The sequence below is a fragment of the Suricata suricatta genome, chromosome X (assembly GCF_006229205.1).
Source record: "Suricata suricatta isolate VVHF042 chromosome X, meerkat_22Aug2017_6uvM2_HiC, whole genome shotgun sequence".
Classification (NCBI taxonomy): Eukaryota; Metazoa; Chordata; class Mammalia; order Carnivora; family Herpestidae; genus Suricata; species Suricata suricatta.
In genome coordinates, this window is record NC_043717.1 from 86,686,814 (window position 1) to 86,702,834 (window position 16,021).

General features: G+C 40.8%; 1 protein-coding gene across 3 annotated transcripts in view; it reads right to left on the reverse strand.

The window, feature by feature from the left end:
• TENM1 (teneurin transmembrane protein 1) overlaps window positions 1-16,021 on the reverse strand; it is a 552,583-nt gene that overhangs the window by 67,535 nt on the left and 469,027 nt on the right. For all 3 annotated transcript variants that reach the window (XM_029930000.1, XM_029929999.1, XM_029929998.1), the window contains one exon: window positions 4,862-5,016. In XM_029930000.1, coding sequence (XP_029785860.1) covers window positions 4,862-5,016 — 155 coding nt within the window. The remainder of the gene's footprint in view (window positions 1-4,861; window positions 5,017-16,021) is intronic.

The window sequence follows — 16,021 nt, forward strand, 5'->3', positions numbered from 1 at the left end:
AAAAAAAAAAACAGCTTATTTTATGTGACCTCTAAAGCAGCATTTGACATTAACCATTCCCTTCCTTTTGAAAAGCTTGTTCCCTTGGCTTTTTCACAGCACACATTTTCCTCTTACTTGTCAGGTCTTTTCCTCTCAGTCTCCTTTTTGGCCTCCTATTCATTCCTCAGCCTTCTCTTGAGTATTAATATCCTTGGAGTTTGGTCTTAAGCCTTTCTTCTTTTGAGGCTATGTACCCCCATGGAAGATCTCATCCATTGTCCCATTTGCTGTTCCCATGTGTAGCCTGATAATCCCAAATCTAACCTCCTTCTCAGGCCTTGAGCTTTAAACTTATTTCCAATTGCCTGCAAGATATAATTACCTGCATTGGCACCTCAAAGTCAACATGTCCTGAACTGAGCCCATCATTCCACCCTCAACCCCAACCCTGCTTCTCTTTTTCCTGTATTCTTTATCTCAGAGAATGGTACCATCATACCTGTACTTCCTTAATTCTACAATTAAGTCCAGTCAACAAGTTTTTTGATTTTTCGCACCAATATTTCACTAACCTCTCTAAGTTCTTAACCCATATTGCTGATCCTTTGGGCTTGGCCATCATCATTGCTTGCCTGTGTAATCTGCATAAAGTGAGCATCTTCATGTTCAGTGTCATCAGAGTTGTAACCCAAAGAAACATCATGTACGCATCCAAAAAACATTGGAAAACTATTTAATTTGTACAGAAGTCTTTTGACAAGGTGCTAGTCATTTATATATACCTTTTGTCCCCATCACACCTGTATTACTTCAACGGCCTCTTAAGTGGTCTCCTTGCCTATAACACTATTTCCCTCCACTCACTTCGCTATACAATAGCTAGGGTGATCTTTAAAATTTTTTCATGTTTATTTTTAAGAGAGAGAGAGAGCACGAATGGCAAAGGGGCAGAGAGAGAGGGAGACGTAGAATCTGAAGCAGGCTTCAGGCTCCAAGTTGTCAGCACAGAGCTCAACACGGGGCTTAAACTCATGAACTGTGAGATCATGACCTGAGCCAAAATTGGACACTTAACTGACTGGGCCACCCAGGTGCCCCAATCTTTTTAAAAAGCACTTCCCTGCTTAATATTATTCTTGATTTCCCATTGTCTACTGGATAACATTTCACCCTCTCATCCCCACTTACTTCCAGCTTCATTTTTCACTACTTTTCCATACTCTTTCCACCATATTTTGCACAATAACATGTACTGGTATACATGTTAACTGTGTCTCCTGTGCACTTACTATGCGCATCTAAAGAACATACCATGTACCGTGGTAGACTAGTTGGATACAGTTTGTCAAGAGAACAGATCACTTATTTTTTTAAACTTTTATTTGGGAGAGAGAGAGTGAGAGCGAGCACTCATGTGTGTGAAGCAGGGCAGAAGCACAGGGAGAGAAAATGAATGTCAAGAAGGCTGTACTCTCAGCATGGATCCCAATGCAAGGCTCAATCCCAAAACCTTGGGATCACAACCTGATCTGAAATGGAGTCGGATGCTCAACTGACTGAGCCATCCAGGCACCCTGGGAACAGATTACATATTAAGTGTAAACTCATTAAATGTAGTGATACTAAATTTTTGTTAGAGGATGAAACAACAGTGAGGATTATAACCATTAGGGAAGTGTTCCCTGGAGGAGGTGAGGTGTGAGGAGGGTGGGGAATGTTACTCGGAGCAGCAGAGATAATTCCAGACTAAGAGACTGGGATCATGAGAAGCAGGTGCCTAGTAATGATGGAGGGTCATAATCTGGACACTGAGGTAGTTGTTTGTTATGCACAGAACAGAAAATAATGGATAGCAACAATGAAAGCTGCCAAATAATTTGGACACAAAGCCTGCTTTCTCTCCCAGTAAGACTTGCTAATTTCTACATTTTTTTAAATGTTTTATTTTTATTTTTGAGAGAGAGAGAGAGAGAGAGAGAGAAGTGGAGGGGCAGAAAGAGGGAGACACAGAATCTGAATCAGGCTCCAGGCTCTGAGCTGTCAGCACAGAGCCTGATGTAGGGCTCGAACCCATGAACTATGAGATCATGACCTGAGCCCAAGTCAGACATTTAACCAACTGAGCCACCCAGGTACCCTGCAGCCTTGCTAATTTCTAATACCCGCCTCCCACCCCACCCCACTTGACTCCCCATCTACACCCCGAAACATCTGTTTTTCTAAAGCTGAAGCTGTATAAAGAAAAAGGAAGGGAAGACATGAAGGAAACTGAGGCTTGGAATGAAATATCATAGGGGAAATGTGATTCTGCATCCTGGTTACCAGGGCTCCTCTTCACTGGGCTGTGCTCTACATCCCAACCTGAAAGGGATAAGATAGCTTCTACTGTGGCAGTTCTGGCTAGAAAATGCCACGTGGAAAAGAACCCTTCTCATGGTGATGAGAAGCATATGTTTGCTCTATTTAGACAAAGAATTCTCTTTTGAGCATAACTTTTCCACACAGAAACAGATAAGTTGTTTAGACTTGACTGATTGCAATACTAAGTGTCCTATTTTACGTTAAAAATATCCCACAAGTGAATCATATACATGCATCTTCTCCCTTTCGTCCCCCTCCTCCAAAGAAACACAACCACACCCTTCCTTCCTGCCATAAATAATGCTCCTTTTCCTTGCCTTCCACAGGGTTTTGCATCATGGAAAGTTATGTTGCTCTACAAGTTGATAGCCTGATCCACTCAAATCTGTCTTAAGAATGGTTCATTCATGGGGTCAGTTTTCCAGGCCTTTCTAGGGCCTTCCTAGGCCCATTTTATTTTTGTAGTTGACTATATCTGATTACTTTCTGCATTTCTGAGGTGAGGGAGGGGCACATAGAGAAGAAAAATATCCCCCCAAATAGGCACATTCCTAGTGTTTTATAGGGATGTATATGTTTGGAGGATGGAGATGAGAAGGGATAACAGAGCTAATGAGTAAAGCAAGGTTTCCAGATGATGTGTTTGCTTTACTTGCCTTGTGATCCTAGGTTCCAGGTGGCACAAAGAATAAGCAACAAGGATGCCCTAACCATGGAGGGTATTGCTGGTTGCCTACCCAGCAGTGATCCTTCATTACTTGCCAATAGAAGCCTGATTTTCATTTAAGAATTAGGTGCCAGTTTCCCCTTTGCCAGTGACTGGTGGCAGCAAGGGCATATGATTCAATTCTTGCCAGTGTGACTCAGGAAGGAAATCTACTGGCATCTTTCTTACCTCTGGTCATCTCACTAGGTGAGCTCATGTCATGAGACCTTATAGTTTAAACTATTATCTTTTTAGATTTTTAAAAAATGTTTATTTTATTTTTGTTTTTGAGAGAGAACAAGAGAATGAGTGGGGGAGGGGCAGAGTGAGAGGGGGACAGAGGATTCGAAGTGGGTTGCATGCTCACAGCAGAGAGCCTGTCCCGGGGCTCCAACTCATGAACTGTGAGATCATGACCTGATCTGAAGTTGGACACTCAATTGATTGAGCCACCCAACGACCCCAAACTACTTTTGTTTTTAAAGTTTATTTTTATTTTTTAAGTTTATTTATCTTTGAGAGACAGAGAGAGAGAGAGAGAGAGAGAGAGAGAGAGAGAGAGAATGAGAATAGCATGCATATATACAGGGGGGAGGGGCAGAGAGAGAGGGAGAGAGAGAATCCTAAGCAGACTGCACACTATTAGGATGGAGCCCAATGTGGGGCTCGAACCCACAAACTGTGAGATCATGGCCTGAAGCAAGATCAAGAGTGGGACACTTAACTGACAGCCACCCAGGCACCCCTAAACTATTTTTAGATACGTTTCATTATTTGCAGTCAAAATCACTCTGATACACTCACCAATCCTAAAATGCTCAACTTCTACTCTAATTCATTTGGAAAGATTAATAATCTACTTCATCAGAGTCACAGGTTCATGGACTGTTAGAGCTCAAAAGTCCCTTTGAGAACACTGTGTCGTCTATTTCTCTCACATCACAGGCTGAGGAGGACACCCAGAGGATGCCAGAACTGTGCTGTACGGTCTATAATCTCTCTACATGTCCAGTCTTGATTTTCTGCAACTGTGGTAAAAGCAGAATTTGTGACTCAGATGAAAGGTACACTGACTTTTCCCTTTTGTTCTGACAAAAAGCTTTCCGAAATCAATGTAAAATAGATTTCAGAGGGAACTTTTGCCTCTACTTATAACTTTCAAATGCCCTAAGTACAGGTGTTTACATATGCATGAATAACAAGTCATGCACATATATGCATTACAAAAAGTTAAAAAAAATTTTTTTAATGGATTTATTTTTGAAAGAGTAAGACAGCATGAGCAGGGGAAGGGCAGAGAGAGAGAAAGACACAGAATCTGAAGCAGGCTCTAGACTCTGAGCTGTCAGTACAGAGCCTGATGCGGGGCTCGAACCCACGAACTGTGAGATCATGACCTGAGCTGGAAGTCAGATGCTCAACCCACTGAGCCATCAAGGTGCCCCACATTACAAAAGATTTCTACAGACCTCAATAGTTAGTGCTTTTCCAAGTGTGAGTTACTGGATTATTTAAAAATAATAAAATTACATAACTTGGAAAATATTCAATAAAAGACTGATCCTTACCCTTCAACTGATTCAAATTTTAGAGGCTTTATTCTTATTCTTATGCCAACATGTTACTCAGTAGTACTCCCAAGTGAGTTTTTCTGAGGAGGAAAAAAGTAACTTGCAGAAAGAGAAACTTCTGCTACTTGATGTTATAACAGATACACCAGGCTTCCTTTCTACCTAATTTCTGTATGAGAAAATTATTATCCATTTCTAAGATGCCAAATGGCGATAGCGCTTGGAAACCAGCGGTGCCTACCTGAGTGATGTCCATTCCCGAGTCACAGCTCAGCGGCTGTGTGGAAGTCAGACCGTTTGAGCCGATTACAGTTGTGACCACAGCATTGTCATCAATTCTCCGAATCATGGTCCCATCCACGAAGTAAATGAATCCATTCCTATCAACTGTGATGCCTGGTGGGAAAGAGCAAATGAGCATTAGTAGTCTAGCGGGCCACATTTGCACCAAGATCAGTATTTTGAAAGAAGCCAGAGAAAGGGAAAAGCATTTTAAAGACATATGGATTCAATTTTGCTCAGCAGAGACTGGACAGTAATGGGAGCGGTTTGTTCGGACACACATTCACTTCTTTGTGTATTGAGAAGAAATGATAAAACGTAACGGGGAAGTAAAGCCAAGTCTAATCATTTTGTGTTGTGTAGTTTTACATTTCCACCCCCCAATACTTGGTTGCTCCCACAAACAGAAAAAAAAAATCCCACTTAAGATAAATCGGAAGACACCCGGGAGACAGCATATGTTACATTTCTTTTCAGGTGCAGATGCCTAGGCCGCTGCTTCTTTTCATGGTTGCATTAGAAATAAGTGACTTGGAAGGTATTACAGTTATTTTCATCAATTCACACTCAGCTCACAGAGAGTTTGCAATAATTCTGATAGACTGGACTGCTTCTTTCCTCTGTATTATCTATTAAGAGGAGTTTGGAGAGCGAAATTATGGTGTCACAAAGGGAATGGTCAACCTTCTAGAGAAAATAAAAGCCAATAAAATTCTCACAGTAGTTTTTACACACTGTGTTAATTACAGCCTGGTGTTTTGGAAAATATATAATAGCAGGTAGGAGGCTTGGGCTCTAATACTGAGTTAATCACTTCCAACTCCTATGTGACTTTGGTTGTCATTCGTCTCTCCAAATTTTAGTCTCCTCTTTGGTAAAATATGGAAAAGATAACCTGTTTGTGATATTGTGATTTATAATAGGAAATATATATTTGGCTTTCATCCCTGTTTTTAACACAGAGCTGCTAAAACTGTATATTTCCAAAGTGGTGAGAAAGACAAAGGTGTCTTTTATTATGCTAACGAGGGGACTCTTGGAAGGCTTTCAACTGCTTCCAAGCTGTGTTGGTAGCCTGGAGAACCATCCATGAATAGAGGATTGGGACTTTGAGTCCCACCCCCAGCCTCTGGGGAGGGAGATGGGCTGAGGATTGAGGTCAATCCCCAATGGCCAATGATTTAATCAACCACACCTATGTAATAAAGCCTCTATTAAAACCCTAAAGGACAGGCTTTGAAGAGTTTCTAGGTTGGTGAACACATGGAGATTTGGGGAGAGAGGTGTGCCTGGAGAGGGCATGGAGGCTCTACACCCTTTCTCACACACGTTGCCCTATGTGTCTCTTCCATCTTGGTCGTTCCTGAGTTATATCCCTTTATAAGAAACTGGTGATCCTGTACGTAAAACGTTTCTCTGAGTTCTGTGAGCCCCTCTAGCTCATTAATTGAACCCAAGGAGGGGGGTCATTGGAACCTCCAGTCTATAGCTGGGGACAAAGCAGACTTTTGATTGGCATCTGAAGAGGGTATATATGTTGTGGGGGCAGTTTTGTGGGCCTCTCACCTGTGGGAATGGACTTTTTCTGGGTAGATAGTGTCAGAATTGAGTGAAACTATAGGACTACTCAGCTCATATCTGAGAACGGCTTTGCTGGTGGTGTGGGGGACTCCCCTCCCAGTGCTGGAAATTGGTCTCAGAGCATTGATTACTGCCTTACGTAAGCAAAGGTGACCAACTGTCTTAGTTTGGGATTGAAGCAGGGTTCGGTTTTAAAACTGGGACAGCCCTGGCCGAACTGGGATGAGTTGGTTACTCTTCGCCTAGGTTGTTATAAATATCATATGAAATAATACATTTAAAAAGTGTCAGACATATATAAAGAACATATGGTGTTCCTGCTTCCTTGGTGCTTTTGACAGTGCTCTTGAAAATAACCACACGGCATTACTTTAACACTAGTCTACAATTTAGTCTTTTCTGATCTCTCCTTTATACAGGCCTTGTGAAACAGAATGCATATTAAAGTTGGGAACATCTGCGATAACAAGCATGTCCTTTTAGTGTGTGTTCATGTGAACACACATATTCACACACCCAATCATTTTCTGGACCAAGAGTGAACTTACCTAAAGACAGTTTATAAACCCAACTTAATAAACTGCTTTTAGATGAACTAATTTGTTGGCAGGAGGTTAATGTTAGACTTGGCTTCATGGTGTACTTTGATTAATCCCAATGCTTCTCATGAAGTATTAATCCTTAACATCTATAAAAGTTACAGATTCATTTCCACTTTCTCCGAATACCTCTAAAATCATCTATAGTTTTGGAGAGTTCTTCAAGGAAACCAGTATGTCCAAACAAGGGGAATTTCATGTCAGTCCCTTTTTCAATTTTAGATGCATGAGGACCTTTAAGGGGTCTTAAAAAGAGACTTTTATCATTGAGCAGGTCAAAGGATGATGGCACATCAACAGTTCTTTCATCTCCAGAACTTGTGGACTGAGGATGAACCAAGGGGTACCTCTGCTTTTTATTTTTTTATTTGGCAAACTCAATGTTTTGAATGCTTAGTGTTTGGTCTGCCTTGTGGTGGGCAGGCCTATGATCACCTTCTAGGACCTCTGTACTAAATTATCAGTGAGTGTGAAATTTTAAATTTGGTTGTCATAGGAGGATGGGCTGAAAGATCACAACTCAGGTCTGGAGAGAGAAAGGCTGAGAGCAGTTCAGCCTGAAGTGTCTGAAATCATGAATTATTTACCAAATACATACTGAATGTCACTCTGCGAAGTTCTGTGAAAGCCAAAGGACAAAGAATCCAGGTGCACAGAAACTAAGAGGAATACCGTGGAAGTGTTGTTCTAATGAGGGGGCAGTAAATTTAGAGATTCTAATCGCTTGAAAGTTGGAACAGATTCACAAAAGGTATAGAGAAAGAAATGTATTCCTACAGGAACTAGTATGTTTGGGGAGGTCCTTACATCTTGATGTGGACACCAGAGAGGACAATTCTGTTCCTGTGAGCACTACATTCCTCATCCTCATCAGAGGGTGAAGTTTGTGCTGATCCAGGGAGGATAATCCTGGACTTTACATGGTTTTCCACTTTTAATTTTTGTTAACTTGTAAACACTGGGAACCACTCTCTCTGTGTTCATGTCAGCTGGATTCCACAGATGAGGCTTATTAAATACTCACTAGTGGTTTTAGGGGTGTGTTTGGCTGACAGTTTGTAGGATTTTTTTTTCATATATTTATTTGTGTAGCAATTTCTTTTATGGTGGTCCACATTTCAAAAGACTCTGTTGTTGTGGAGAGTCTTTAATTAAATTTGATTGGGTTATATTTATGTTTGGAATTGAAAAAGAAATAGTAGGAAGGTCTATGACGGGCAGTGTGATAGATGCTTTACTTGTGCATCGAGGTGTATTTTGTATGTACATATTTTCATTTCTTCTCATTTTCCTTCTCCAACACACACACACACACACACACACACACACACACACTCCCCAAACAAAGTTTTACAAACTCTTCACTGGTGATGTTGAAGGGGTATTAAATTTTCACTGAGGTTAAAAACCAAATTGGAAATCTCTGGCAGGAAAAAATTATTTTTGCCATTACTTGGAAGGGGGTGGTCTCCCCTCCAATAATGAGCATTGTTATAGCCCTGGGATGTCGATGATGCAGTCAGCATGATCTATTACCGTTTGTCAGGCTGAGTGGGAGAAAGTGGCACATGCCCAGTATATTTTAAGCTTTATTTTTCAGGGATGGAAATGTGAATGATTTCGGAGCACATAAAGCCATCTGGGGCTAGCAAGATCTGCAGATTCAATTGACTTTCATATTTTGATATTGTTGTACCCAGATTTCCAAAATGTGGTACCTAATATTGTGGGCATAATTTGTTCCAATGGCCATATCCATCGATGTGCTTACTGACAGCATTTTCCTTACCACTTAAACCACAATGGAAGGCACAGTCTTTGGATAAGAAAGGAATTAAATTGCATTGAGAGAACCACTTCCAGGGTTTAAAATTTTAACCACTATTCGTTTCTACAGCAAGCAAAAGTATATAGATCTCGGAGATTACCACAAGGTGAGGCAGTGGGTGGGGTAGGAGGTGGGAAGACTACCACAGAGAGCTTGAGTTCCCCCTCCACCCCACCTCCAGCAAGGAAAACATCGGGCTCAGACACCCAGACAGCGTGTTTAGCTTGGAGCACATTTTTACATTTGTGAGAAAATAAATAAATCCTTGTAAATTAGTGCATATAATGAAAGCACTAACAGATCATAACCTGGAAGTGTGAATGGTGCTGTCTCCATTCATCAGCATTAAGCTCTAACAAGCTCTTTCTATGGAGGGACCTGCTCATAAATAAAGTGCATCTTGTAAAAAAAATTATTCACAATGTCTTATGCAAAGTAGGGGACATTATATAATATCTGAACTGCAGGCTCCTTTCTCTGTGAAGCATAGCTCCGTATGAAAACGCTGCAAATTACAGGCGAAATTATTTGACTTCTTCCCTTGTCTTATTATCCTCCAATGAATAAATGCTATAATTCTTAAGAAGACAATTGCCTAAAGCTGGGGCAGCCTGGATAGTTACTAATAAATGTATCACCTGTTGGGGAAGAGAACGCTGCTGATCAATACTGAAGCAGCAGGGATTTCCTGATGTGAGGTCACTGGGAGCCCAGATGTGGAGGTTAATAGCCTGGAAATAGCAGCTAAAATCCCAAATTAGGTAAGAGCAAAGATCAGAGTATTTGGCTGTGCAGAATGCCAATTTCGAATGTTGGTAGGAGGCATCTTTGTATTTAATTTATAAAAATTACAGCTGTTGAGGCCACCTACATTTTTATTATTTCTATATTAAACATGAACCTTCTTTCAGAATATAAGCTATGGAATGTAGTCATAAAATTGTCTCCATCTAGAGCCCTAGCAACCAGAAAACAGAAATACTAGATTTCCTCCCCCCCGACACAATGTGCTGTTTAATTTTATGATACAGAGATAAATGGTTAAAATAAACTTTGAGGAAGTGTCCTAAAATAATTTGGTGTCAGCTCAATCTCCAATACTGAGAGCGCTGAACTGTCTAACTGACACTAGCTGTTGATCATAAAGTGCCCTTTAAATTAAAGAGAGATTAAACTGTTTTGCTTTGTTTATGTCTAAGTCAATTCTCTGAAAATTGGTATCATATATTGGTATATATGAAAATTCTCCACTAGGCAGAAAAGTCCATTCTCCAACTGATCTGTCTACTGGCCACTTAATTACCCGCTAGAATCAGAAAGGGTCAAGTTGCCTCTGCACAGTAAACCTGTTAAGTTCTCTTGCTAAGAGGCCCCGAAATGAAGGTTCTAGAACTTGAAGCCATTACAAATATCTGTGTGTCACTAGGGTTGGAAGGGGGCTGAGTTAATGACCAGCTGAGATGATTTCACTGTGTGCTTAACAATGAGAATAGAATTTCTTCAGTAAGAGAGTCTAATAAACCCACTGTAATATTCCATGACTAGTGAATGGTGTGACTTATTCAATCTGATATTGTTTAATAAAAAAAGTTACAGTATATTCTATACAGTAAAGGTCAATTTCCAAAGAATTTAAGTACAAATTAAAAATGATAAGCATTCAAATGAATATTCTACTGACTGGAATGTCCTTTCTTTCATGACTCAGAAGGTACTTTAAAGGGCTTCAGAGATAGCATAAAAAACAATAGATGTTTAGGCTACTTAACCAAGAATGCCTACTGAAAGAAAGGCCACTTTTTAGCATATGTCTTCTCTTCGGCTCCTTCTGATTCTCTCAGAGCTTTGACTTTCAGGGCAAGGCTGAGTGAATGAAGAGCTCTCCTACCTCCACCAGCCAGTATTTTTCTAAAAGTTTACTAGGGAAGCTCTTTCTCCTGATTTAGTAACTGATTAGATTTATTTTGTATCTATTATAATGTCATGTACAGGGCTAGGCACTAGGAATGCAGTAGAGTAGTATAAAACAGAGCTCAGAAGCTGGCGGCCAAGATGAGCAAATAACCAGGCAATTACAACGCCTTGAGAAAAGCATTAGTTTAGAGCATGTGCAGGATGCCATGGGAGCAACTCTGGGGAATGGGCTGGTGAAGTGAAGGTCACAAGTAGTCTCTGAGGGTGACAGATAAGCCAAACCTGAATGACAATGTTGAGTTCCTGATGAACCCAGTGTGAAATCCAGGCAAGCATCACTGAAACCCATGAAGGCTGACTAATATCACTAACTACAATAGCCATTTTCATTTGCTGGGACAACGAGGCTATTTCAGGCATGGAGCTGGATTCTCTATAGACATTTTCTCATTTAGTCCTCATAGCAGCTTTGTGGAGTAGGTATTACTGTCATTTTTCAGGTGAGGAAATAGAGGTTCAGAGGTTGAATGACTAATTCCAGGTTACCTACCTAGAAAACGCTAGACTTAGTTCATCTGGGTTCAGTGTCCACTCTCTCCCTTTTTAATGTTTATTTTTGAGAGAGAGAGAGAGTGAGAGAGAGAGAGAGTGAGTGGGAGGAGGGGCAGAGAGAGGGAGACACAGAATCCAAAGCAGGCTCCAGACTCTGAGCTGTCAGTACAGAGCCCAACATGGGGCTTGAACCCCAGAACTGTGAGATCCTGACCTGAGCCAAAGTCAGACAGTTAACCAACTGAGCCACCATTGAGCATCCCTCAATGTCCAGTCTCTTAATCCCCATCTCATGTAGCCTAAATGGGGCTATCAATCACTTTACCACAGGAGTGGTATACAAACTGGTTTCAGAAATTTCAGGAAATAATCTGCAAAGTGTTTTGTCTATGGGGAAATTTTATCATGGGAAGATGGTCCATTGCCTTAGTAAATTGTCAAAGTGACTAATAAGCCCTCTCAAAAGATTGTTAAGAATTTTTATATTCCTGTAGATCTCTTGGACTTCTTCAGGATTATCCTTCAAAGATATTCTGTGGCGTCATCCCCACAAAGTTGGTGAGTTTTGAGAAAGTACTCAGTTTCCATGTGATGGGGATTTTGGTAACTTGATGATTGCCCTATGACCTACCACATAGAAAGGAGGTCCTGGGATGCCTGGGTGGCTCAGTCGGTTAGGCGTCTATCTTTGGCTCAGGTCATGATCTTGCTGTCCCTGAGTTTGAGCCCTGTGTCAGAGGGTCTGTGCTGACAGCTCAGAGCCTGGAGCCTGCCTTGGATTCTGTGTCTCCCTCTCTCTCTGCCCCTCCTCCCTCTCAAAAATAAACAAATTTTTTTTAAAAGGAAGACCTAGAAACAAGGGTCACAAACTCCTATGGTGTCAAGGGTTGGGCAGGTAACACCAATTTGTAAGTTAGTGCCAGGGGAGGTTTTAGGGAAAGCTGAGGTTAATAAGAGAGAGCATGTGCCACCTAAATGAATTAAATCTTTTTTTTCTTAAATAAATTGAGTGTGGGGCAAATGAATTATATTTTTGAACTGGATCATCCTCAAGTTGGCAATTTATGATGCTTGCTACAGTAGAATCAGGAGGAATATATTGTCAGTGAAGAGGCTGCTGTGAGCAGAGAAGATCCATGAACTTGGAATAAATCTAATAACCAGTGTAGTACTGCTGTTTAAAGTTATGTCTTGCTACAGGGATTTCCCATAGATCCCCTGTCCCCAGAGAAGCACAGCCTCCTCCACTATCAACATCCCCTACCAGAGTGGTACATTTGTTACAACTGATGAACCTATACTGACACGTCATTCGCACCCAAAGCCCACAGTTTACAGTGGACCTCACTCTTGGTGTTGGACACTGTATGGGTCTGAACAAATGTATATGGACATTGATCTACCATTAGAGTAATGCACAGGGCAGTTGCAATATATGAAGATTCTGCTCAATTTTCCTGTGAACCTAAAACTGCTCAAAAAATAAATTCTATTAAAAATTATGCCTTGAAGAAGCACTGTAAACCCAAAGATAATCAAATGTAATTGTGATTCTCATCACTGGAAATGAAATAAACTGGATGGCTCATGATACAATGCTCACTAGGAATGCAGCCTCTTTTGTTCCCACCAAGATCAAAGCTCAAAATTTGTGACAAATCTACTTCATTCCAGACTCTGTTTTCATCAAATTTAGTCAAATCAAATCAGAAAAGTAGGTGCCCAAGCTGAACTCAACTTTGCTTTTGCTCTGCCACCAGTTCCCTTCCTCATCCTTCTTTCAGAGAGCCCTCCCCCTTTAGTATGGCAGAGACAATGCTATGATGAATCTATGTTTATTTCTGACAATAGCAGGTTCCATTTCCCAACTTCCTCTGCACTTAGGTGTGGGCAGAAGTGATGTATGCTACTTCTAGGGTTGGCCCCTAACCAAACCTCTGTTGGATCACCCTCATCCCCTGTAGGCTACTCAGATACAGAGGCATTGAGTAGTTACTAGATAGAAGCCTGGTTCTCTGAGTCACCATTTGAAGCAGAGATTTTTCCCACCTCCCTCGGGGGACGCATTTGGACTCTATGTGAGCAAGAAAAAACTACTATTTTGTTGAGAGAGAGAGAGAGAAAGAGAGAGAGAGAGTTCTCATATATTTGTTAGCTTGGCCTATTATATTTTCCAACTCAAATCCTATTCACGTTTCCAGGCTTCTGACAAGATGTTTCTCTTCCAGAAAGTCTTCCTTTCAAACTCTAGTTCATTTTAGTCTCTCTGTTTTCTAATCTACAGAAGCTTATTTTTGATTTTTATTTTATTCTTTTTTATTTTAGAGGAGAGTGTGAGCAGGACAAAGGGACAGAGGGGGCAGGGAGAGAGGGACAGACGGGGGAGAGAGAGAGAGAGAGAGAGAGAGAGAGAGAGAGAGAGAGAGAGAGAGAGAGAGAATCTTTAACAGGCTGCACACTCAGATAGTGCCCAACCTGGGCTTGATCCCACCACCCTGGGATCATGACCTGAGCCAAAATCAAGAGTTGGATGTTCAACCAACTGAGCCACTCAGGTGCCCCTGTTATTTTTTAAAAATGTGAATTCTCTAATCATGCTCTGACCAGGCAATAACTCCTTGAGGGAAAAACTGGATTTTATTATGGTTTACTTTTATATCTTGACAATCTGGTAGACCTGGGCATAGATGTTCAATAAAACTTGCTGAATTATAGACTTAATTGTCACACATTTACAGATTTTTCTCAACTTATGATGGGTTATGTCCTGATATACTCATTGTAAGTTGAAAATATCGTTAGGTCTAAATCATTTAATACACCTTACCTACTGAACATCATAGCTTAACCTAGAGCCTATCTTAAATGTGCTCAGGATACTTATGTAAGCCTAGAGTTGGGCAAAATCATCCAAAACAAAGCCTATTTTATCATGAAGTGTTGAATATCTCCTATAATTTATCAAATACTGTATGGAAAGAGAAAACTAGAGTGGGTGTGTTTTGCTCAGGATCATGGGGCTGGGAGGTGCGGCTTGCTGCCGCCGCCCAGTATCATGAGAGTATTGTACTGCATATTGATAGCCTAGAAATATATCAAAATTCAAAATTCAAAGTCTGGTTTCTACTGAATGCATATTGCTTCTGTGCCATTGTGAAGTCAAAAAAAATCATAACTTGGGAACCAACTGTACATTGAAATGCAAATAAAATCAAAGCATGCTATGAGGTTAAGAGCTGCACATGAATTTCTCTAACAGTGAATTTAGAAATGAGGTAATGATAATTTTTCTCTCTAAAGACCTTTAAAGGGAGTACAGTCCCTTATCAATTAGTGATGATTAGAATACAGGGGGGTAAAGTGGGTTACCAACTAAGAACAAATAGAATAAGAACCATGGATCAAGTGGATCAAATTAACTGCACATAAATTTGATCCATGTAGCTAGATACAATGAATAGCTCAGACTCCCACAAAATCCACTTTGCTCGGTCAACAGCTTTGCATTATGATCTTGTGATGTCTTCCAATCGTACCATCTCAGGAGTACAAAAGAAACAGAAATACCTCAAGATTTGGCCTTCACTGTGGACCACACAAGGAAAGGCAGAGAGAACAGTGGCTCCAGGGACACATCAGGGGATCTGGGTTTCAGGTTCATCTCTGTTACAGTTTAGCTATAGGACGTTGAGTAAAGCCTGTGACTGCAGTGTCTTGCTGGAGTAACCCATATCCTACCTACCATACACGGTAAAATGGCATGAAGCTCACAGGAGCCAATGAAATGAAAGCACTTTGAAAAGGATGAAGGGGTGCTAAATGGTGCCCCAATTGCTCAATCATTGCTATAATTCTTTCTGAAAGTGACTTTTTCTAAGCCTAGAATCATGGACAGACATTTCCACATTGGCCCTGCTTTAACACTTTAGGCTTTTCCATGTTGGACCAACTCAATAGAAGAATTAAGTCCATAAAGCATTATGTTGCCCTTGTCAGTAGCTGAGCTATCCTGTGTTAGATTCACCACAGACAAGGCAGTGGTTGAAAACAATTTCGTGAGCTTCGGGGAAATGCTGCACTATTGAACTACTGGTAGGAAAACCTTTGAGCTTTTAGAAGATGGCTAAATTTTTCATGCAGAGAATTAAATAAATGAAGCTCCACGCTATGCAACTGGCTCAGGGAGATCCTGGATTAGGGATGGTGGTGGTTTCTCAATATTTAACAGTAATATCAAGCACTAATAATGGTATGAATTCTTTTTCCTTCTTTTCAACAGGTGTGTGTGTGTGTGAGAGTGTGTGTGTGTTTAAGAGAGATTGGGGTAAATAGATGGTCGTAGTTGGTGTTGAAATGCACATGTCCTATTTTATTTTTGGGCTGGGGTAAATAGATGGTCGTAGTTGGTGTTGAAATGCACATGTCCTATTTTATTTTTGGGCTGGGGTAAATAGATGGTCGTAGTTGGTGTTGAAATGCACATGTCCTATTTTATTTTTGGGCTAGAGTTCTTGTGTAAAAGATGCCTGCAGGCTGAGATTTGAGAAGCCTCAGTACATACGGGCTAAGATAAATGAGATTTACCACGTGCAAGCTGAATATTTTATATTCCCTTCCCCCACCCCTTGAAAAATCCTCCAAACAT